Here is a 24,441-nt window from a genome sequence, read left to right on the forward strand (position 1 = left end):
ACAGGCAACCAACCACACTGGGACCAGGACACTAAGGACAGGCAACCAACCACACTAGGACCAGGACACTAAGGACAGGCAACCAATCACACTGGGACCAGGACACTAAGGACAGGCAACCAACCACACTGGGACCAGGACACTAAGGACAGGCAACCAACCAAACTGGGACCAGGACACTAAGGACAGGCAACCAATCACACTGGGACCAGGACACTAAGGACAGGCAACCAACCACACTGGGACCAGGACACTAAGGACAGGCAACCAACCACACTGGGACCAGGACACTAAGGACAGGCAACCAACCACACTGGGACCAGGACACTAAGGACAGGCAGCCAACCACACTGGGACCAGGACACTAAGGCAACCAACCACACTGGACAGGCAACCAACCACACTGGGACCAGGACACTAAGGACAGGCAACCAACCACACTGGGACCAGGACACTAAGGACAGGCAACCAACCACACTGGGACCAGGACACTAAGGACAGGCAGCCAACCACACTGGGACCAGGACACTAAGGACAGGCAACCAACCACACTGGGACCAGGACACTAAGGACAGGCAACCAACCACACTGGGACACCATTTTAGTGTTTCTTCTAAAGGACAACTATCCCCAGAACCAAACATCAACCAGCCATCACCTTCCTGCTGGTCTCTGTTGTCATGGATACCAGTTGGAAAAGGATCCCAGGCTGGATCTGCAGTGGGTATAGAGGGCAATCCATTTTCATCTTACCTCATTATGTCTGAGGTTAAATACCTCGTTTCTCTCAGCACTTATTATTAAACTGCTGATATTAATTATGATATGACATAATCATGATATATCGGAAGGAACAGTTGAAGATGGAGACACAGCACAATCGTGTGTGTGTGTGTGTGTGTGTGTGTGTGTGTGTGTGTGTGTGTGTGTGTGTGTGTGTGTGTGTGTTTGACAGATAAACATGCTGTGGCTGGTCGTTCTTTAAAGCGAGTGGAGCAGAGAAATCAATAGGCCAGTGAATGAGCTGACAGCCTCCCTTCACCCTGCACCATCACACCATCACATCATCACATCAACAGACCAACACACCAACAATCCAATACACCATCACACCATCATACCAACAAACCAACAATCCAATACACCATCACACCATCATACCAACACACCATCACATCATCACATCAACAGACCAACACACCAACACACCATCAGACCAACAATCCAACACACCATCACACCAACAGACCAACACACCAACAATCCAATACACCATCACACCATCATACCAACACACCATCACACCAACAGAGCAACAGAGCAACACACCATCATACCAACACACCAATAGAGCAACACACCATCACACCAACACACCATCACACCAACAGAGCAACAGACCAACACACCGTCAGACCATCACATCAACAGAGCAACAGACCAACACACCGTCAGACCATCACATCAACAGAGCAACAGACCATCAGACCAAGACTCAGAAAAGCAGCTTGTTTTGACCTACAGCTGTTTATGCAACTCCTGCTCATTTCGCCTTTTGAAACACTATGCTGTAAATGAATAGTGTAAACTACAATAAGAGAAGGAAAGGGGTGGAGAAATGGAGAACAACGGATAGAGAGAGGGTGAGAGCGTGACTAAGAGAGTGAGCGAGAGAGAAAGAGTGTCACGCCCTGATCTGTTTCACCTGTCTTGTGCTTGTCTCCACCCCATCAGCTGTCTCATATTTCCCCAGTATCCCCTGTGTACTTATACCTGCGTTGTCTGTCTGTCTGTTGCCAGTTCGTCTTGTCCCGTGAAGTCGTCCCAGTGTGTTTTTTCCATGTTTTTCCCATCTTTCTAGTTTGTGTTCTAGTCTTCCCAGTTCCGACCTGTTTTTGCTTGCCCTGACCCTGAGTCTGCCGGCTGTTCTACGCCTGCCTGACTCTTATTATTATTACTGATCTCCGCCTGTCCTGGACCTGCCATTTGCCTACCCCATGTATATAATACATCTCTGAGACTCTAACCATCTGCCTCCTGTGTCTGCATCTGGGTCTCATCCTGTGTCGTTATATAGAGATAGAAAGGGAGGAGGTGAAAGGTTGCGTGAGAGAGAGGGGAAGAGGTTGAGAAGAAGAGAGAAAGAGGGTATGTGTGAGGTTGTGAGAGAGATAAAAAAGAGGATGTGATAGGGTTTGTGAGAGAGACAGGGAGAGCGTGAGAGAAAGAGAGAAAGGAAGAGGCGAGAGAGGGAGAGAGAGAGAAGGGAGCATGAGAGAAAGAGAGAGGAAGAGGTGAGAGAGAGGGAGAGAGAGAGAAGGGAGCATGAGAGAAAGAGAGAGGAAGAGGTGAGAGAGAGGGAGAGAGAGAAGGGAGCATGAGAGAAAGAGAGAGGAAGAGGTGAGAGAGAGGGAGAGAGAGAGAGCGGATAAGAGACCGAGCGGAACAGGTTGTAGGAGAGAGAGAGAGATAGAGAAGGAGAGAGAAAGAGAGAGAGAGATATGCAAACACAAACACCGTTACCTAGAGAGAGACCCTATAGCAATTTGACCAAAAGCACCAGTTAGATTCAACCAATCGACCACAAATAACAAAATTCAAACAAATAGAAATCTCTAGCCAAAATACATACTCTAATTATTGGCAAAACTAAATTCCATTTAATCACAAACTTCAATGTTACCAAATTCTAAAGAGATACTGTATCAAATTAGCATAACACCTTCTTAGGAGCAAATAATTAATACAAAGTAAGACATTAACAATGTACAGACTCAGTGACCATAGTCTGGCGATAGAGACAAGACACCATAGAAAAACATGGAAGGTCAGAGAAGAAAGACTATTTTAGCACTGTGGGTCGGGTGAAGTACAGAATGAGCAGCACTTCCTACTCCACCGCTCCAAATATGACAGTCAGAGGTCATGTATTTATCTCCTGAAAGTCAAAGAAAAAATTGCAGGATTTTTTGTACTGACTTTTGAGGAGATAATATGCATTTTGTTAGGGGAAAAAACATAGAGACAGTAGATCTTGCTGCAGGCTATGTCCTGGTCTGTCATAATATTAGAGAGAGAGTAGATCTTGCTGCAGGTTATGTCCTCGTCTGTCATAATATTAGAGAGACAGTATATCTTGCTGCAGATAATGTCCTGGTCTGTCATAATATTAGAGAGAGAGTAGATCTTGCTGCAAGTTATGTCCTGGTCTGTCATAATATTAGAGAGACATTAGATCTTGCTGCAGGTTATGTCCTGGTCTGTCATAATATTAGAGAGACAATAACTCCCACAATGTCATACACCCATAATTGATTAATTGTTGCTGTTTTTATTTTATTTTGTTGATATATTGTATTATTGCTGCTCAAACATATTGTTAATGTATGTAGTACTTCATATACATTGCTTTGGAAACCATCCATTCATGCCAATAAAGCATTCATGTCACGTCCTGACCTTAGTTCCTTTTTTTTATGTCTCTATTTTAGGTTGGTCAGGGTCGTGAGTTGGGGTGGGCATTCTATGTTTTGTTCTATGTTTGTATTTCTATGTGTTTGGCCTGGTATGGTTCCCAATCAGAGGCAGCTGTCAATCATTGTCTCTGATTGAGAACCATACTTAGGCAGCCTGTTTTCGCCCTTGAGTTGTGGGTAGTTGTTTTCTGTCTCTGTCTCTGTACCAGACAGGACTGTTTCGTTTGTTCCGTTTAGTTATTTTTGTTCTCGTGTTCAGTGTAATTGAAAGATCATGAACACGTACCACGCTGCACCTTGGTCCTCTCCTTCTTCCACCAACGAGGATCGTTACAATTTATTTAAAAGAGAGAGAGAGACCCTGAAGCCCCTCATTGATTTGCTCAGCCTGATTAGGTCCACTCTGATCCAGTCAAGAAAAACACAAACACTGGCCACCACTCAACTTTGACAGAACAGAGTGAGAGAGAGAGATGGAGGGAGAGAGAGAGTGAGAGTGAGAGAGAAAGAGAGAGAGAGGGTAGGTAGGGAGGGAGAGAGAGAGAGAGAGAGAGAGAAAGAGAGAGAGAGAGAGAGAGAGAGAAAGAGAGATGGCTGGTTGGTTCTGGAGCTCTGTTCACAAACACAAACAGACCCTACAGAGCCCCAGGATAGAAACACATTTAGACCCAACCAACTTATGAGAAAGCAAAAATATAACTATTTGACACACTGGAAAGAATCAAAAACAAAAAAAGACTGAGCAAATTGGAATGCTATCTGGCCCTAAACAGAGAGTACACAGTGGCAGAATACCTGACTACTGTAACTGACCCCAAAATCAAGAAAATCCTTGACTATGTACAGATTCTGTGAGCACAGCCTTGCTATTGAGAGAGGCCGCCATAGCCTGTCTTCTCTCAAGAGCCAGGTTTGCCTATGTGTCCACTGCCCACAAAATGAGGTGGAAACTGAGCTGCACTTCCTAACCTCCTGACAAATGTATGACCATATTAGAGACACATATTTCTCTCAGATTACACAGACCCACAAAGAATTCGAATACAAATCCAATTTTGATGATCTCCCATATCTATTGGGTAAAATACCACAGCATGCAAGATTTGTGACGAGTTGCCACAAGAAAAGGTCAACCAGTGAAGAACAAACACCATTGTAAATACAACCTATATTTATGTTTATTTTTTCCCCTTTTTTACTTGAACTATTTGCACATCGTTACAACACTGTCTATAGACATGATATGACATTGGACATGTCTCTATTATTTTGGAACTTGTGAGTCTAATATTTACTGTTCACTTTTTATTGTTTATTTCACTTTTGTTTATTAATTTCACTTGCTTCCTATGCCTATAAAGCCCCTTGAATGGAACTGAGAGAGAGAGAGAGAGAGAGAGAGAGAGAGAGAGAGAGAGACAGAGAGAGAGAGAGAGAGAGACCACCACTCTCCTATTAGTGAGACCCAGTCTTCCATGAGCTCCTCTATGCATTGTTTCTGTTTGTGTACCAGGGCTGCTAATGTGAGTGATGGAAACCAGGAGCTAATACAGGTCGGTAAAATGGCACACTGCTCGCTTTCCCTCCAGAGGCTATCATCTCAATGAACAAAACCACATAACATGTGCTATCAATGATATGCTTTTCTCTGACATCTTTGTCAAAACGATTTACTGTTGTTAGCCACAATCTTTGGTTCTACATATATGCATCACATCTCAGCCTCTGATGAATATACAACATATCTACAACATGTTGACAACATCAACTGTTTCCAAGAGAGCAAAATAAATCACCACAGGAATGTGTGATGCAGCAGGAAATATGGTGCACCAGCTACAAGCCCCATTCACTATCAGGTGAGAAACAGCTCTGGAGAGAGAGAGACTGAATCAGGCGCTTAATCAGAGGACTATCTACGGAAGCATGACCACCTTCCTATTCCCTAGTGGGAGTACATACAGAATGGGTCTGGAATGAGGAGTTCTGTAGGTCGGAAGGCAACACGCTATAATCTCAGAATTGAAAAACACATTGAATAACAGCACCGAAGAAACAACCGTGGGGATTGTACAGAGATCACCGTGACTGAGGCCCTGATGGAGAGAAACTAAGAATATGATGCTAGTGTTTTGTCCAGCTTTGTGTGCAAATCATTGGATTAAAAATTAAATTACATTTGTTTGATTTATTTATTAACTGCCTGACAGACAGGACTTACCAGCGGAGTCCAGAGTTCCGTTGCTTTGGTTGAATCCGGCACCTCTGCCACCTTCCTCGTCCATGTTGCTAGGCAACCCAGAGCCGAGTGAGTGAGACAAGGCTGTCTCCTCCTCCACTGGTGCTTCGGAGGGCACCTCCAGGGGCTTTCTCTCCGGCCCCTCGCCACCCCACGCACCAGCTCTCTCCGTGGGGACCCAGGATATGGACGGAGATGCCACGCTGGAGCTGCCCTGGCTGACTGAGGTTGAGGGTGGAGGGGCTGGAGCTCCAGCACCTGGTCTGGATGGAGGGGAAGAGTCTCTGCTGTCTGACCCAGCTGTGGAGCTGCTGACTGCGGGTTGGGTTGTGCTGCCACTGGCTCGTGACTGGTTCTTCCTCATGGTTCTGTTGTTGGATGGAGGGACCCTGAGTTTGGGTTTGGTTGTTCCAACGGGGATACCGGGAAACTGAATCTCCCCTCTGGCCTCGTCGGATGCCCCCAGGGCACTCCCTTCCTCCTCTTTCACCATCGCTCTCCCGCTCACAGCGGTGGCTATGCTATCTGCTCTAGTGGTACTAGTGGTAACCTCTTCCATTCTCCTATAACCCGGCTGGGGTGAGGTCACCCCTGTTGATGGGGTCACTTGGACCCATGTGTCTGGGACAGCCTCCCACCCTCCAGTGGTGGAGGTGGAGGCAGAGGACTGGTTCTCTGTGGCCGGGGTAGAGGTGAGCAGGGCTGGGGAGGCTGACGGCTCACCAGGGGAGGACGACGGCTCACCAGCGGAGGACGACGGCTCACCAGCGGAGGACGATGGCACACCAGGGGAGGACGACGGCACACCAGGGGAGGACGACGGCACACCAGGGGAGGACGACGGCACACCAGGGGAGGGCGACCGCACACCAGGAGAGGACGATGGCACAACAGCGGAGGACGACGGCACAACAGCGGAGGACGACGGCACAACAGCGGAGGACGACGGCACAACAGCGGAGGGCGACGGCACACCAGGGGAGGACGACGGCACACCAGGGGAGGACGACGGCACACCAGGGGAGGACGACGGCACACCAGGGGAGGACGACGGCTCACCAGGGGAGGACAACGGCACACCAGGGGAGGACGACAGCTCACCAGCGGAGGACAACGGCTCACCAGGGGAGGACGACGGCTCACCAGGAGAGGACGACGGCTCACCAGTGGAGGACGACGGCTCACCAGGGGAGGACGACGGCTCACCAGGGGAGGACGACGGCTCACCAGGGGAGGACGACGGCTCACCAGCAGAGGATGACGGCTCACCAGTGGAGGACGGAGGCTCACCAGGGGTGGACGACGTCTCACCAGCGGAAGATGACGGCTCACCAGCAGAGGACGACGGCTCATCAGCGGAGGACGACGGCTCACCAGTGGAGGATGACGGCTCACCAGTGGGTGGTGTATCATCTAGGTCCCCCAGTCCTGAGCCATCCCACCACCCACCACCCCATGAGGATAAACCTGAAGAGGGAAGAGAGGGAAGAGAGGGAAGAGGTTAGAGGAGGCAGTGGGATATGGAAAGAGGGAGAGAGAAGGAAAGAAAGAGTGCCGCAACATGAAATACACACATACGCCCAGGCTGTGAGCAGGCAAACAGGCCCAACCCTGAAAAACAGCTTCTATCGCAAGGCCATCAGACTGTTAAACAGCCACCGCTAACATTGAGTGGCTGCTGCCAACACACTGACTCAACTCCAGCCACTTTAATAATGGAAATTGAAGTAAAAAATGTATCACTAGCCACTTTAAACAATGCCACTTAATATAATGTTTACAAACCCTACATTACTCATCTCATATGTATATGTATATACTGTACTCTCTATCATCTACTGCATCTTGCCATTTTATGTCATACATGTATCGCGAGCCACTTTAAACTATGCCACTTTTATGTTTACATACCCTACATTACTCATCTCATATGTATATACTGTACTCAATACCATCTACTGCATCTGTACCATCACTCATTCATATAGCTTTATGTACATATTCTTTATCCCTTTACACTTGTGTGTATAAGGTAGTAGTTCTGGAATTGTTCGGTTAGATTACTCGTGGTTAATACTGCATTGTCGGAACTAGAAGCACAAGCATTTCGCTACACTCACATTAACATCTGCTAACCATGTGTATGTAACAAATCAACTTTGATTTGATTTGAGCCCCCCATTCTTGCAATAGCCCAAGTCAATGGCAAAACTGAGGCAAAACCACACAACTAACAACTTTGGACACTTTATGGAACCCAAAGCCTTCACTGTCTCATCCTGGAATATCCCAGGCCTGAGGTCATCTGTTTTTGGCCTAAAAAGCAGGAACCTGGACTTCACCAAATAAATTAGAAATACAGACATTGTCATCCTCAAGAAACATGGTATAGAGGAGATGGATCCACTGGTTGCCCTCTAGGTTACAGAGAGCTGGTAGTCCCATCCACCAAAGGAACATTTTGAACAGAGACAAATGTCCTCCTATATCCCTCCACTAGAATCCTATACTTTAATGAAGAAATCAACCATTTACAGGCCTGAGGACATGTACTAGTCTGTGGCGACCTAATGCTAGAACTGGACAAGAGCCTGACACGCTCAGCACGCAGGGGGACAAACACCTACCTTGAGGTGACACCAATCCCTCCGCCATATTCCCCTCAAGACACAACTATAACAACAAAACAAACAAAAAAGGGTCACAACTCCTGCAGCTGTCACACGCTGGGCATGTATATAGACAATGGTAGATTTAGAGGGGACTCCTACGGTAGCCACACCTATAACTCATCTCTTGGCAGTAGTACTGTAGACTACTTATCACTGACCTCAACCCAGAGTCTCTCAGAGTGTTCACAGTCAGCCCACTGACATCCCTAACAGATCACAGCAAGATCCCAGTCTACTTGAACAGAGCAATCCTCAGGCAGCAATCATAAGGCATCAAAGCCCAAGGAACTGAATAATATCAAAAAATACTATAGATGGAAGGAAAGCAGCGCAGAAACCTACCATATAACAATGAGGCAACAACAAATTCAATCCCTTTTAGACAACTTCCTGGACAAAAGGTTTTACTGTAATAGTGAAGGTGTAAACTTGGCAGATGAAAATCTAAACAGTATATCAGTGTCCCTATCAAATAAAAAAATGTCAAGCAGACAACCTAAGAAAATTAACAACAATGACAAATGGTTTGATGAAGAATGCAAAAACCTATGACAGAAATTGAGAAACCTATCCAACCAAAAACATGGAGACCCAGAATACCTGAGCCTACGCCTTCAGTATGGTCAATCACGAAAACATTACAGAAATACACTACGGAAAAAGAAGGAACAGCACGTCAGAAATCAGCTCAATGTAATGGAAGAATCCATAGAATCCAACCCATTTAACTCACTCTGGCATCTTCCCCAATATTTGGAACCAAGGACTGATCAACCCAATCCACAAAATTGGGGACAAATTTGACCCCAATAACTACTTTGAGATATAAGTCAACATCAACCTTGGGTAAATCCTCTGCATTATCATTAACAGCAGACTCATACATTTCCTCAGCGAAAACAATGTAACTGAGCAAATATCAAATTGTCTTTTTACCAAATTACCGTAAGACAGACCACGTATTCACCCTGCACACCCTAATTGACAAACAAACAAACCAAAATAAAGGCAGTCTTCTCATGCTTTGTTGATTTCAAAAAAACCTTTGACTCAATTTGGCATGAGGGTCTGCTATAAAAATTGATGGAAAGTTGTGTTAGGGGAAAAACATACAACATTACAAAATACACAAACAACAAGTGTGTGGTTAAAATTAGCAAAAAAACACACACCTTTCTATCCACACGGCCATGAGGTGAGACAGGGATGAAGCTTTATCCCCACCCTCTTCAACATATATATCAACGAATTGGCAAGGGCACTAAAACAGTCTGCAACACCCGGCCTCACCCTACTAGAATCTGAAGTCAAATGTCTACTATTTTCTGACGATCTGGTGCTTCTGTCCCCAAACAAGGAAGGCCCATAGCAGCACCTAGATATTCAGCACAGACTCTGCCAGACTTGGGTATTGACAGTAAATCTCAGTAAGACAAAAAATAATGGTGTTCCAAAAATGGTCCCGTTGCCAGGACAACAAATTCAAATTCCGTCTAGACACAGTTGCTCTATAAACCTGAGAGACAAGGCAAGAAGGGAATGCTATGGCATCAAAAGGAACATAAAATGTAACATACCAATTAGGATCTGCCCTTTCTGGTTGTAAGGTTTGGGGTCCACTCACCAACCATTTCACAACATTAGACAAACACCAAAATGAGACTCTGCATGCAGAATTTTGCTTTGACTTTGGAAGACTCAGTGACCATAGCATGCTATTGAGAAAGGCCACCGTAGGCAGACCTGGCTCTCAAGAGAAGACAGGCTCTGTGCACACTGCCCACAAAATGAGGTGGAAACTGAGCTGCACTTCCTGACCTCTTGCCAAATATATGACCATAGACACATACAGTGGCTTGTGAAAGTATTCGCCCCCTGGGCATTTGTCCTAATTTGTTGCCTTATAACCTGGAATTAAGATTGTTTTTTGGGGGGTTGTATCATTTTATTTACACAACATGCCTACCACTTTGAAGATGCATAATATTTTTAAAATGTGAAACAAACAAGAAATAAGACACAAAAACCAGAAAACTTGAGCGTGCATAACTATTCACGCCCCTCCCCCCCAAGTCAATACTTTGCAGAGGCACCTTCTTTTTTTTTCTTCTTTTTTTGCAGCAATTACAGCTGCAAGTCTCTTGGATTTTTACCCATTCTTCAAGGCAAATCTGCTCCAGATCCTTCAAGTTGGATGGGTTCTGCTGGTGTACAGCAATCTGAATCACAGATTTTCAATTGGATTGAGTTATGGGCTTTGACTAGGCCATTCCAAAATGTTTCCCCTTAAACCATTCGACTATTGCTTTAGTAGTATGCTTAGGGTCATTGTCCTGCTGGAAGATGAACCTCCGTCCCAGTCTCAAATCTCTGTAAGAATTTCCCTGTATTTAGCGCCATCCATCATTCCTTCAATTCAGACCAGTTTCCCAGTCCCTGCCGATGAAAAAATATCCCCACAGCATGATGCTGCCACCACCATGTGTCACGCCCTGGCCATAGAGAGGCTATTATTCTCAATTTTGGTTAGGCCAGGGTGTGACTAGGGTGAGCATTCTAGTTTCTTTATTTCAATGTTTTCCGTTTCTATGTTTTGGCCGGGTATGTTTCTCAATCAGGGACAGCTATCTATCGTTGTCTCTGATTGAGAATCATACTTAGGCAGCCTGTTTTGCCACCTTAGTTGTGGGTAGTTGACTTTGTTAATGGCCTGTATAGCCCTAGTAAGCATCACGTTCGTTTTTGTTGGCGACATTATCAAACAAAAAGAGATGTACGCTCACCACGCTGCACCTTGGTCCGGTCATTCCTCTGACGACGTTCGTGACACCATGCTTCACTGTGGGGATGTTGTTCTCGGGGTGATGAGAGGTGTTGGGTTTGTGCCAGACATAGCATTTTCCTTGATAGCCAAAAAGCTCAATTTTAGTCTCATCTGACCAGAATACCTTCTTCCATATGTTTGGGGAGAATTCCAATTGCCTTTTGGCGAACACCAAACGTGTTTGCTTATTTTTTCTTCAAGAAATTGCTTTTTTCTGGCCACTCTTCAGTAAAGTCCAGCTCTGTAGAGTGTACGGCTTAATGTGGTCCTATGGACAGATACTCCTTTCTCCGCTGTGGAGCTTTGCAGCTCATTAAGGGTTATCTTTGCTCCTTTTGTTGCCTCTCTGATTAATGCCCTCCTTGCCTGGTCTGTGAGTTTTGGTGGGTGGCCCTCTCTTGTTGTGGTGCATATTCTTTCCATTTTTTAATAATGGTTTTAATGGTGCTCTGTGGGATGTTCAAAGTTTCTGATATTTTTTATAACCCATCCCTGATTTGTACTTCTCCACAACTTTGTCCCTGACCTGTTTGGAGAGCTCCTTGGTTTTCATAGTGCCACTTGCTTGGTGGTGCCCCTTGCTTAGTGGTGTTGCAGACTCTGGGGTCTTTCAGAACAAGTGTATATATACTGAGATCATGTGACAGATCATGTGACACTTATATTGCACACAGATGTAACTGTGTTACAATTGCACACAATTTAATTAATTATGTGACTTCTGAATGTAATTGGTTGTACCAGATCTTATTTAGGGGCTTTTTGGCAAAGGGGTTGAATACATACATTGAGGGAAAAATTTATTTGATCCCCTGCTGATTTTGTACGTTTGCCCACTGACAAAGAAATGATCAGTCTATAATTTTAATGGCAAACGTTCAAAATCAGCAGGGGATCAAATACTTTTTTCCCTCACTGTATGCACGCAAGTAATGTTTTTCATTTCACTTCACCAATTTGGACTATTTTGTGTATTCCGTTACATGAAATCCAAATAAAAATTGATTTAAATTACAGCTTGTAATGCACCGAAATAGCAGAAACACCAAGGGGGATGAATACTTTTGCAAGGCACTGTATTTCCCTCAGATTACACAGACCCACAGAGAATTTGAAAACAAATCCAATTTTGATAAACTCCCATATCTATTGGGTGAAATTCCACAGTGTGCCATCACAGCAGCAAGATTTGTGATCTGTTACCACAAGAAAAGGGCAACCAGTGAAGAACAAACACCATTGTAAATACAACCCATATTTACGTTTATTTATTTTCCCTTTTGCAATTTATTTGCACATCGTTACAACACTGTATGTAGACAAATGTCTACAAATGTCTACATGTCTAGAGGGGTGTACCAAACTCACTAAAAGAAGCAGTAATAAGGCCTCTCTTGAAAAAGCCAAACCTTGACCCAGAAAATATAAAAAACTATATCGAATCTTCCATTCCTCTCAAAATAAATTGAAAAAGTGGTTGCGCAGCAACTCACTGCCTTCCTGAAGACAAACAGTGTATTTTAAATGCTTCAGTCTGGTTTTAGACCCCATCATATCACTGAGACTGCACTTGTGAAGGTGGTAAATTTACCTTTTAATGGCATCAGCCCTAGGACCATACCTCAGGACTACCTGGCATGATGACTCCTTGCTGTCCCCAGTCCACCTGGCCGTGCTGCTGCTCCAGTTTCAACTGTTCTGCCTGCGGCTATGGAATCCTGACCTGTTCACTGGACGTGCTACCTGTCCCAGACCTGCTGTTTTCAACTCTCTAGAGACAGCAGGGGTGGTAGAGATACTCTTAATGATGCTCTTAATACGTGGACAACTACAAATACTTAGGTGTCTGGTTAGACTGTAAACTCTCCTTCCAGACCCATATCAAATATCTCCAATCCAAAGTTAAATCTAGAATTGGCTTCCTATTTCGCAACAAAGCATCCTTCACTCATGCTGCCAAACATACCCTTGTAAAACTGACCATCCTACCAACCTTCGACTTTGGTGATGTCATTTACAAAATAGCCTCCAATACCCTACTCAACAAATTGGATGCAGTCTATCACAGTGCAATCCGTTTTGTCACCAAAGCCCCATATACTACCCACCATTGTGACCTGTACGCTCTCGTTGGCTGGTCCTCGCTTCATACTCGTCACCAAACCCACTGGCTCCATGTCATCTACAAGACCCTGCTAGGTAAAGTCCCCCCTTATCTCAGCTCGCTGGTCACTGGAAACACTTATCTCCCTCACTAGCTTTAAGCACCAACTGTCAGAGCAGCTCACAGATTACTGCACCTGTACATAGCCAACCTATAATTTAGCCAAAACAACTACCTCTTTCCCTACTGTATTTAATTTATTTATTTATTTTGCTCCTTTGCACTCCATTATTTTTATTTCTACTTTGCACATCCTTCCATTGCAAATCTACCATTCCAGTGTTTTACTTGCTATATTGTATTTACTTTGCCACCATGGCCTTTTTTTGCCTTTACCTCCCTAATCTCACCTCATTTGCTCACATCGTATATAGACTTGTTTATACTGTATTATTGACTGTATGTTTGTTTTACTTCATGTGTAACTCTGTGTCGTTGTATGTGTCGAACTGCTTTGCTTTATCTTGGCCAGGTCGCAATTGTAAATGAGAACTTGTTCTCAACTTGCCTACCTGGTTAAATAAAGGTGAAATAAATAAATACATTTAAAAAAATGATCGGCTATGAAAAGCCAACAGATATCAGCTGATGTACGAAGGGCTATATACATAAATTTGATTTGATTTTGATTTGAGAGAGAGAGACCACAGGAGCTGGACAGAAACCCTTTATTAGAATAATTAAATAATGCAGAAAAACAATGTCTAAGGTTCCCTTCTCTGTTAAACATTTATGCCTGTGGGTTGAAAGGGGCCAGAGAACATATCTGTATTAATGAAGTCTAGACTACTGAAAAGGCCAGTCCTTATTGAATTACCACCCAGACAGTTTTTGACCCAGACAAATGTTCACACCCACTCACAAACACACTCTCTCTTTCTCTCTTATATTCACTGTGGTCCTCTGGAGCTCAGTTGGTAGAGTGTGGCTCTTACAACATCAGGATAGTGGGTCCAATTCCCTGGCCCAGCGGCTATGGGATATGTAAAATGTATGCACACATGACTGTAAGTTGCTTTGGATAAAAGATTCAGCATGTTTGTCTGCTCAGCCTCAGATCCTTGGTCTTCTGGAAAAACCTAAATGATGATACATTATTCTCTAGCTGTAAATCTCAGTATCCCAACCAAAATAAAGAAAAAAGCACTAACCTGGAGCAGGAGAGCCGGTGGGTACAGCCACACTGTCTGTCAGAGTCCCTGCTGCACTTCCCTTTCTCTCCCCCTCTGGACTGCCTGTTCCTGGGGTACCTTCTGCCAGGTAGTTCCATGGCTTCCACATGGACTTCACTATCTTGGCCATCACCTTTAGACAGAGGCCACCATACACCCAAAACAATGAATGTACTGTACAGTAAACAATACTAGGGCCAGAAAAGTGCCAATATGCCAAAGTACTTGATGATTCAGTACTTGTAATAAACGGATGTTGTAAAACTGACCAACCTTTCTGTCAGCTGAGGTCGAGGGTGATAGTTCTTCCTGAGTGGTAGTACTTGGGCTGAGGCTGGGTGTGGCTGGAGGTCTGAGGAAAGCTCCAGAGTCAGGGTCCATGTCTCCCAGGTCTCCCCAGGCTAGAGAGCTCTCTCCTGGGCTCAACTGCAGGGTGACATACCCCTCAGAGGACTCTGAGGACCAGGGATCTGTAGCTGAGAAGACAAACATGCTGAATTACAGTAAAAATAATCGACCAAAGCAACCAGTAACTTTGGTCAAAGGTAGTGATCTATATGGTTACAGTAATATGGTGTAATTTAAGTTGCAAATAATGTTTCTTACAAGAGTGGGCCTCTTCCTCCAGATCAACCAATCCGGTCCAGTTTGAGGGTGTGAGGTCATCAGATGGTGAAAGTTTACGGCTCTCTGTGACTACGGGAGAGAGAGGAGTATTAATGATAGAATCAGAATAGAATTGAAAAATATAATTAAAAAACCTTGTTTCCATTCAACAATGTAAAAAAAAAAAAACAGGAATCTATCCATTCATTTCCAAACCCACCGGTGGTCGGTGTGCCGCTGGTGGTCTCAGTAGCCAGGGCAGGACTGTCTGTTCCCAGGTTGTCTGAGTGGCCGGAGCCGGTCAGCTGGCTCCAAGGCTTCCACAAAGACTTGTAGATCCTAGAGATGGGTCCTGGCTTCTTCACGTTCCCTGTGAGGCACAATGAGAGTCAATGACTGACTAATTCAGTCCAGCTTCATTCTGAATGATTAATTCAGTTCAGCTTCATTCTGAATTATTCATTTTGTGCAGTTTCTATCTGAATGATTCATTTCATTGTAGTTTCAATCTGAATGATTCATTTAGTGCAGCTTCATTCTGAATGATTCATTTAGTGTAGTTTCAATCTGAATGATTCATTCAGTGCAGCTTCATTCTGAATGATTAATTTAGTGCAGCTTCATTCTGAATGATTAATTTAGTTTAGCTTCAATCTGAATGATTAATTCAGTGCAGCTTCATTCTGAATGATTCATTTAGTGCAGCTTCATTCTGAATGATTAATTCAGTCCAGCTTCATTCTAAATGACGGAAACACATTCCTCATGCTTTACCTCAAGAAGAAAGCGGACAGATGTCCAAGTTAAATCACATGCCATTAAACATACGATGAGACCATAAGGAATTGTAAAGTATGCATGCACAGGAGATGCTAAAAGCCTATGAATTAACAATGACCAAGAATGTACGGACAGTATTTGCAATGAATTCATGTCTAATAAGGAATAATCGCTCTCCTCCTTCCCTCACTAAAGCCCTCTTTTCACTTTCTAGAAGTATATCCAGCAGTACCATTCTAAAAACGAGACAGGTTAGGCCCAATGCAGCCATTTTTTATCTAAATATCAAATCATTTCTGAGATATAATGAAGTAACTTATTGTGATAGTTTGCAATTAAAATGGTCAAAAATAAACAAAAAATAGCTTCTTAGCAAAGGGCAATTTTTCCAGCAAGAATTTTTCTAGGACTGTCCAGGAGTGGTCTAAGTGGGGAGTGGAAAACTGAAAACTAGCTCTTATTGGCAGAGAGGTTTGAAACTCTCGTTCTTCAAATCAGAAGAAAGGGGGTTTATTGGGCACGTACACAGTTTAGCAGGTGGTATAGCGGTGCAGTGAAATGCTTATGTTGCTAGCTCATAACAATGCAGTCAAATGTCTATGAGCTAATTCATTAACTAATTAACCATCCAACCAAAACAGGCAGAAATTTCAGGTCTTTTAAAACAACTGTTAAACTAAAAGTGCATTATCATAATTTACACAATTTCATAGTATTATTCCAATCAAAAAGTGTGGAAATACATATAAAACACAGGAAAAGCATTTTTCTGGGCCTTTAACATCATCAAAAACAAAACCCATGTTGCTATCGTTACGTCCATGAAAACGCATGTCATGGTGGGCAAAAGTGTATGGTTACCTCACAAGAAATCAATTTGAATGACATGAGCTAAACCACTTCTATGCTCGCTTTGAGGCAAATAACACTGAAACATGCATGAGACCACCAGCTGTTCTGGAAGACTGTGTGATCACTCTCTCCGCAGCCGATGTGAGTAAGACCTTTAAACAGGTCAACATTCACAAGGCTGCAGGGCCAGACGGATTACAAGGATGTGTACTGCAAGCATGCACTGACCAACTGTCAAGTATCTTCTTTAATATTTTCAACCTCTTCCTGCCCAAGTTTTTAAACCAACATGTTTCAAGCAGACCACTATAGTGCCTGTGCCCAAGAACACTAAGGTAACCTGCCTAAATGACTACATTCACATCTGCAGTTATGAAGTGCCTCGAAAGGCTGGTCATGGCACACATCAACACCATTATCCCTGAAATCCTAGACCCATTCCAATTTGCATATCGCCCCAACAGATCCACAGATGATGAAATCTCTATTGCACGCCACACTGCCCTTTCCCACCTGGACAAAAGGAACACCTATGTGAGAATGCTATTCATTGACTATAGCTCAGCGTTCAACACCATAGTGCCCTCAAAGCTCATCAATAAGCTAAGAACCCTGGGACTAAACACCTCCCTCTGCAACTGGATCCTAGTCTTCCTGACGGACATCCCCCAGGTGGTAAGGGTAAGTAACGACACATCTGCCACGCTGATCCTCAACACAGGGGCCCCTCAGGGGTGCGTGCTCAGTCCCTTCCTGTGCTCCCATTTCACTCATGACTGCACAGCCAGGCACGACTCCAACACCATCATTAAGTTTTCTGATGACACAACAGTGATAGGCCCGATCACTGACAACGACGAGACAGCCTATGGAGAGAAGGTCGGAGACCTGGCCGTGTGGTGCAAGGACAAAAACCTCTCCCTCAACGTGATCAAGACAGAGGAGATGATTGTGGACTACAGGAAAAAGAGGACCGAGCACGGCCCCATTCTCCTCGACGGGGCTGCATTCGAGCAGGTTGAGAGCTTCAAGTTCCTTGGTGTCCACATCACCAACAAACTAACATGGTCCTAGCACACCAAGACAGTCGTGAAGAGGGCACGACAAAACCAATTCCCCCTCAGGAGACTGAAAATATTTGTCATGGGTCCTCAGATCCTCAAAAGTTTCTACAGCTGCAACATCGAGAGCATGGTTGCATCACTGTCTGGTTTGGCAACTGCTCGGCCTCCGACCTCAAGGTACTACAGAGGGTAGTGCGAACGGCCCAGTACATCACTGGGGCCAAGCTTCCTGCCATCCAGGACCTCTATACCATGTCAGTGGAAGGCACTAAAAATTGTCAAAGACTCCAGCCACCCTAGTCATAGAATGTTCTCTCTGCTACCGCACGGCAAGCGGTACCGGAGTGCCAAGTCTAGGTCCAAGAGGCTTCTAAAACAGCTTCTACCCCCAAGCCATAATTTTTTTTAAATTGTACCTTTATGTAACTAGGGAAGCCAGTTAAGAACAAATTCTTATTTACAATGACAGCCTAGGAACAGTGGGTTAACTACCTTGTTCGGGGGCAGAACGACAGATTTTTACCTTGTCCGCTCTGGGATTCAATCTAGCAACCTTTCAGTTACAATCCCAACGCTCTAACCACAAGGCTACCTGCCGAACACCTAATCAAATAACCCCTTTTACACTGCTGCCGCTCTCTGTTGTTATCATCTATGCATAGTCACTTTAAGAACTCTACCTACATGTACACATTACCTCAACTAACCGGTGCCCCCCGCACATTGACTCTGTACAGGTACCCCCCTGTATATAGTCTCACTATTGTAATTTTACTGCTGCTCTTTAATTACTTGTTACTTGTATCTCTTATTCTTATCCATATTTTTGTATAACTGCATTGTTGGTTAGGGGTTCTTAGGTAAGCATTTCACTGTAAGGTTTACACATGTTGTATTCTGCACATGTGACAAATAAAATTTGATTTGATTTGACAAGGTGATTCAGTAGAGATGGTCCGGTCATCATAGCTACACCTTGATCACTTGGAATCCAGATCTGGACTTCATTCTCACCTCTGTAGCAATAGGCGTCATAGAGTGGTATGGCGTCCGTAGCATTGGCTGATCCGCTGCTGGTTGTGGTTCCATTGGTGTTGGGTACAACGGTCCGGACCCCTGGCTGGTCCCCACCACAGCCCTGCCTGGGCTGGGTGATAGGGTAGCGGACACTGCCGTCAGAGAGCCAGCCTGGAGCACAGACGTCCAGCCCTGTCCTCCAGGCCAGGTAGAGCTGTCCCACCGTGGCTAATTGTCCCCCCAGGGAGACGCAGCGTTCTGAGGCAGAGGACAGAGACAGACGCCCAGGAACCCAGGAATGAAATACCTCACCTGGAGAGAGCGAGAGAGAGAAAGAGAGAGAGATAGTGAGATAGAGACAGAGAGAGAGAGAGACAGAGAGAGGGAGAGAGGGAGAGAGAGAGATTATCGAACTGGCATGGAGGACACGTGCCCTGATAACATATGAACATGTCAGTTGTGGACCCCCTGGAAGTCATCCCCCCCCCTAGAAGATAGCACCATGAACAAGGTGGTTGAAGGCCCCCTTGAGGTCAGGACCCTCCCCCCAGATAGCATATGAACACATCAGTTGATGTTCTCTCAACCTCATGGCAAAATGAGGCTGAGATATACATGATGATATACAACTGTACATATATACAGTATGTCTGCCCAATGGCAAAATGTATAGAATAGCTTGAGATTAGCTATACAACTGCACATATATCTGTCTGCTCCATGGCAAAATTTGTAGAATTGCAGGAAATTCACTGTAAAGATATCCTATAGTGATTGTTCAAATGTTACTGTTGAAAAGTGTATATCCCAAGTAAAAATACAGCAAAATACACACACTAAAGGATAGAAAAACATGTTTTGAACAAAATAGTGTTCTTTAGACATACAGTAACTGCAAACAATATTCCATGTTTAGATCATGGAAGTTTCAGGGTAACGAGATCCATTGATACCAATTACTGTGGAACATCAACCAATTGGACTACATCATCTATGGATGTAATATTTCATCATCATTCTTTATCAGACACTGTTTCTATGGTCCCATGTACCACTTTTCCAGACCATGTTTTCAGATTTGACATTACTGTACACTCACCGGCCACTTTATTAGGTACACCTATCTAGTACTGGGTAGGACCCCCTTTTGCCTCCACAACAGCCTGCACACCATTGTTTTAAATTACTGTTATTTGAGCATTTGTGGCCTTTCTGTTAGCTTGAATGAGTCTGGAAATTCTCCTCTGACCTCTCATTAACAAGGGGGTTTTGCCCACAGAACTCACTGAATGTGTTTTGTTTATCGCACCATTCTCTGTAAACTCTGGAGACTGTAGTGCGTAAAAATCCCAGGAGGGCAGCTGTTTCTGAGATGCTGGAACCACCATTAGTGGCACCAACAATCATACCACGATCAAAGTTGCTTAGATTACGCATCTTGCCTGTTCTAATGTTTGATAGGACAACAACTAAAGCTCTCTACTCTATGTACTCTTCATATTGAGTTGCAGGCAGCCACATTATTCACTGTTCGAAGGAGCAGGCTATTTTCTTTAACACCTAATTAAGTGTATGTATACAGGCCCTTGTAATTGTTTTGTGGTCAAAGGAATGGCAGGGGACTAGCACCCCTTCTGAGAGGTGGTTGTGGGCCTCGTTTGAGAGGTGTGGGGGAACGTGGTAGAGCACAAGGCCAGGGACCAAGACTATACTGCATGCCAATGTGTACCACAGAGTAGGTGATGTGACTAAATGTGTTCTTACTGTAATTTTCCCTGCAGAATTGAGACTAGGCCAAATAGGGGAGGCAGAGGCAAAATTCTGACCAACAAGAGCGGGCTGTGGTCAATTTTGTTCGGGCCAGAAATTATATTCGCCTTACAGAAATTCACCAGCACATCTTGGACAATGATATGTTCAACAATGTGGAAGCCATAAGTTTGCCGACTATTGTACGCATGCTGAAAAGGCACTAGGTGTCTCTAAAACAGCTATACCGTGTGCCTTTTGAAAGAAATGCAGACAGAGTGAAGCAACTGAGGACTGAGTATGTTCAGGTATGTTCAGTTTCAAGATGCCTGTTGTGAAAAATTCCCCCAAAATTCTACATCATTGTAAGCAGTAATTCTCTTTCTAAAATGTATTTTTAGAGGGTGATGGAGCTGGATGCTGAAGAAAACTGTCACAAATTCCTATTTTTGGATGAGGCAGGCTACAACCTGTCCAAGACAAGGAAGAGAGGTCAGAATTTCATTGGCCCGTGGGCAACCATCCAAGAACCCTGGACAGCATGGGGGCAAACATCACCAGATGTGAGGCTATATCAGAAGATGGTGTGGTGGGACGCAGACCTTGTATTGGATCATATAATGCAGCTCTCCTTGTAACCTTCTTTGATGAGCTAAAGCAGGTCTGTAGAGCTGATTGTTGACCTATGTCACGTGTGGAATAATGTCAGGTTCCTCCATGATCAAATGGTGCAAGCATGGTTTCAGGCCCATCCACAATTTACCACCCTGTACTTACCCCCATACTCTCCTTTCCTTAACCCGATTGAGTAATTTTTCTCCACATGGAGGTGGAAGGAATATGATAGGCGCCCTCACGAACAAGCCACCCTTCTCCAGGCTATGGATGATGCACAGCAGACCAGTGTCAGGCCTGGATTCGCCATGCCCGAAGAGTCTTCCCTAGATGTTTAGCTAATGAAAACATCCATTGTGATGTGGATGAGAACCTGTGGCCAAATCCACAAGACAGGGTTGATGGAAATATAGAAGTACAGTAATTAATCATTTGTTTAGCTTTTTACAGTAAGCCAGGTGAGGAACACTGCAGTTGACATCAGGTTTTTACAGTAAGCCAGGTGAGGAACACTGCAGTTGACATCAGGTTTTTACAGTAAGCCAGGTGAGGAACACTGCAGTTGACATCAGATTTTTACAGTAAGCCAGGTGAGGAACACTGCAGTTGACATCAGGTTTTTACAGTAAGCCAGGTGAGGAACACTGCAGTTGACATCAGGTTTTTACAGTAAGCCAGGTGAGGAACACTGCAGTTGACATCAGGTTTTTACAGTAAGCCAGGTGAGGAACACTGCAGTTGACATCAGGTTTTTACAGTAAGCCAGGTGAGGAACACTGCAGTTGACATCTTGTTTTTACAGTAAGTCAGATGAGGAACACTGCAGTTGACATCTGGTTTTTACAGTACGCCAGGTGAGGAACACTGCAGTTGACATCTGGTTTTTACAGTAAGCCAGGTGAGGAACACTGCAGTTGACATCTGCTTTTTACAGTAGGCCAGGTGAGGAACACTGCAGTTGACATCTGGTTTTTACAGTAAGCCAGGTGAGCAACACTGCAGTTGACATCAGGTTTTTACAGTAAGCCAGGTGAGGAACACTGCAGTTGACATCAGGTTTTTACAGTAAGCCAGGTGAGGAACACTGCAGTTGACATCTGCTTTTTACAGTAAGCCAGGTGAGGAACACTGCAGTTGACATTTTACTGTCGATTTTCTTCTTTTTGGTAGCTAATAGTTTTTGCTTTGATTCAAAGAAATTTTAAAGTATTTCTTAAAAAATTGTCAGATTTTGTTCAATTACTCCACTGTGCCTGTAGTATTCTCTATACTAGTCCTTTTACAGTGCAGTTGACGTTTTACCGTATTTCTTTGATAAATTTCAGATTTTGTTCAATGTTCCACTGTGTCTGTAGTATGCTCTACTAGTCCTTTTACAGTGATGTATTTATGTGTCGTACCATAATTAAACATGTATCACATATTTTGTACTCCAATATTTAATGATTGTACGAACAACTACACAGTGAAACAATGGGTATCTTGTGTGTGGGTGATCTGAATTAATGTTCCTATGGTATTTTATGATAACTTAGTTATTTGAAACAATGATTCTGCAAGTGCAAGTTTTTTTTAAAAGATATTTATACACAATGCAATGTTTTGAACATTGGACAGCCTGTGTTACAAGTGATGACCATTTTGAGTTTTGTGTCTAGAAAAATGACCACAAGGTGCTAAAGTGATTGCAAAAAACTGTAAATCAGCTATTATTTTTCTCAATCTCATGGCAAACCCCCTGTCCCCACCCCCGCCCCAAAAGTATAACAATCTGTACGGAGGGGAGACCACTGGAGGTAGGTGCGCTGAGGCATAGATTTGGTAGTCCAGCCCTGCGATCAGGAGTGGAAGTGAGATGTGTGTGTGTGTATGTGTGTGTGTGTGTGTGTCTTACCCTCCAGTTCCCTGCTGAAACAGTAGACATCGAACAGCTCATTAGCATCTCTTTTCCCATAATTCCTCACACCAGATGAGTATTCCTGGTGTCCATAGCAACCAAGCTCTGGTGACTGGATAGGATAGCTGTGGAGATAGCATTATTAGGATCAGAGCCAGAGGAAACTAGCCTGCACTCCAATGTTAAAACTATCAAACAATGGTTATCCTCCAAACAGAATGAAGTCTGAGTTTTTCAAAAAGTGAGTGTTTGGGTGTGACTGGGGCAGCTGTCTGTCTGTCTGTCTGTCTGTCTGTCTGTGTATGTGTGTGTCCTCACCGGACAGTCTGGTCAGAGAGCCATCCGGCAGCACAGTTGGAGTAACCGTCATGGAATGCTGCCCACAGCTGGTTGGGCGTGGCGATGAGGGCGGAGTTCTCCTGACAGGCCCGCTTAGCGTCATCAAATGAGAGGGCGTAACGGTCGCTAGGAGACCAGTAATGGAATACCACACCTGAGGAGAGAGACGGTCAGGTGACGGACAGACACATGGGGCGGCAGTGTAGCCTAGTGGTTAGAGAGTTGGACTAGCAACCGGAAGGTTGAGAGTTCAAACCCCCGAGCTGACAAGGTACAAATCTGCCGTTCTGCCCCTAAACAGGCAGTTAACCCACTGTTCCCAGGCCGTCATTGAAAATAAGAATTTGTTCTTAAATGACTTGCCTAGTTAAATAAAGGTAAAAAAAAAAAAAATCTCTCTTTGCCTCTCAATTCAATTCAAGGTGCTTCATTGGCATGGGAAACATTGACATTGCCAAAGCAAGTGAAGTAGATAATATACAAATGTGAAATAAACAATTAAAATGAACAGTCAACATTACACTCTCGGAAGTTCCAAAACAATAAAGACATTAAAAATGTCATATTTTATATATTTTTTATATTTTATATACAGTGTTGTAACGAAATACAAATGGTTAAAGCACAAAAGGGAAAATAAATAAACATGAATATGGGATGTATTTACAATGGTGTTTGTTCTTCACTGGTTGACCTTTTCTTGTGCAACAGGTCACACATCTTGCTGCTGTGATGGCACACTGTGGTATTTCACCCAGTAGATATGGGAGTTTATCACAATCGGGTTTGTTTTCAAATTCTTTGTGGATCTGTGTAATCTAAGGGAATATGTGTCTCTAATATGGTCATACATTTGTCAGGTTAGGAAGTGCAGCTCAGTTTCCACCTCATTTTGTGGGCAGGGAGCACATAGCCTGTCTTCTCTTGAGAGCCAGGTCTGCCTACGGTGGTCTTTCTCAATAGCAAGGCTATGCT

At 44.1% G+C, this 24,441-nt stretch overlaps 1 protein-coding gene across 4 annotated transcripts in view; it reads right to left on the reverse strand.

Annotated features, from left to right (window-relative positions):
* The window catches only part of LOC135510188 (neurocan core protein-like), a 93,897-nt gene that overhangs the window by 23,195 nt on the left and 46,261 nt on the right, over positions 1-24,441 (reverse strand). For 2 of the 4 annotated variants that reach the window (XM_064930988.1, XM_064930981.1), the window contains 8 exons: positions 23,446-23,620; positions 23,125-23,252; positions 18,864-19,178; positions 15,374-15,523; positions 15,154-15,243; positions 14,821-15,023; positions 14,527-14,680; positions 5,698-7,182 (listed from right to left, as the gene is read on the reverse strand). In XM_064930988.1, coding sequence (XP_064787060.1) covers positions 5,698-7,182; positions 14,527-14,680; positions 14,821-15,023; positions 15,154-15,243; positions 15,374-15,523; positions 18,864-19,178; positions 23,125-23,252; positions 23,446-23,620 — 2,700 coding nt within the window. The remainder of the gene's footprint in view (positions 1-5,697; positions 7,183-14,526; positions 14,681-14,820; positions 15,024-15,153; positions 15,244-15,373; positions 15,524-18,863; positions 19,179-23,124; positions 23,253-23,445; positions 23,621-24,441) is intronic. The other 2 variants (XM_064931002.1, XM_064930996.1) reach the window with 2 other exon arrangements.

This window comes from Oncorhynchus masou, chromosome 3 (assembly GCF_036934945.1).
Source record: "Oncorhynchus masou masou isolate Uvic2021 chromosome 3, UVic_Omas_1.1, whole genome shotgun sequence".
NCBI lineage: Eukaryota > Metazoa > Chordata > Actinopteri > Salmoniformes > Salmonidae > Oncorhynchus > Oncorhynchus masou.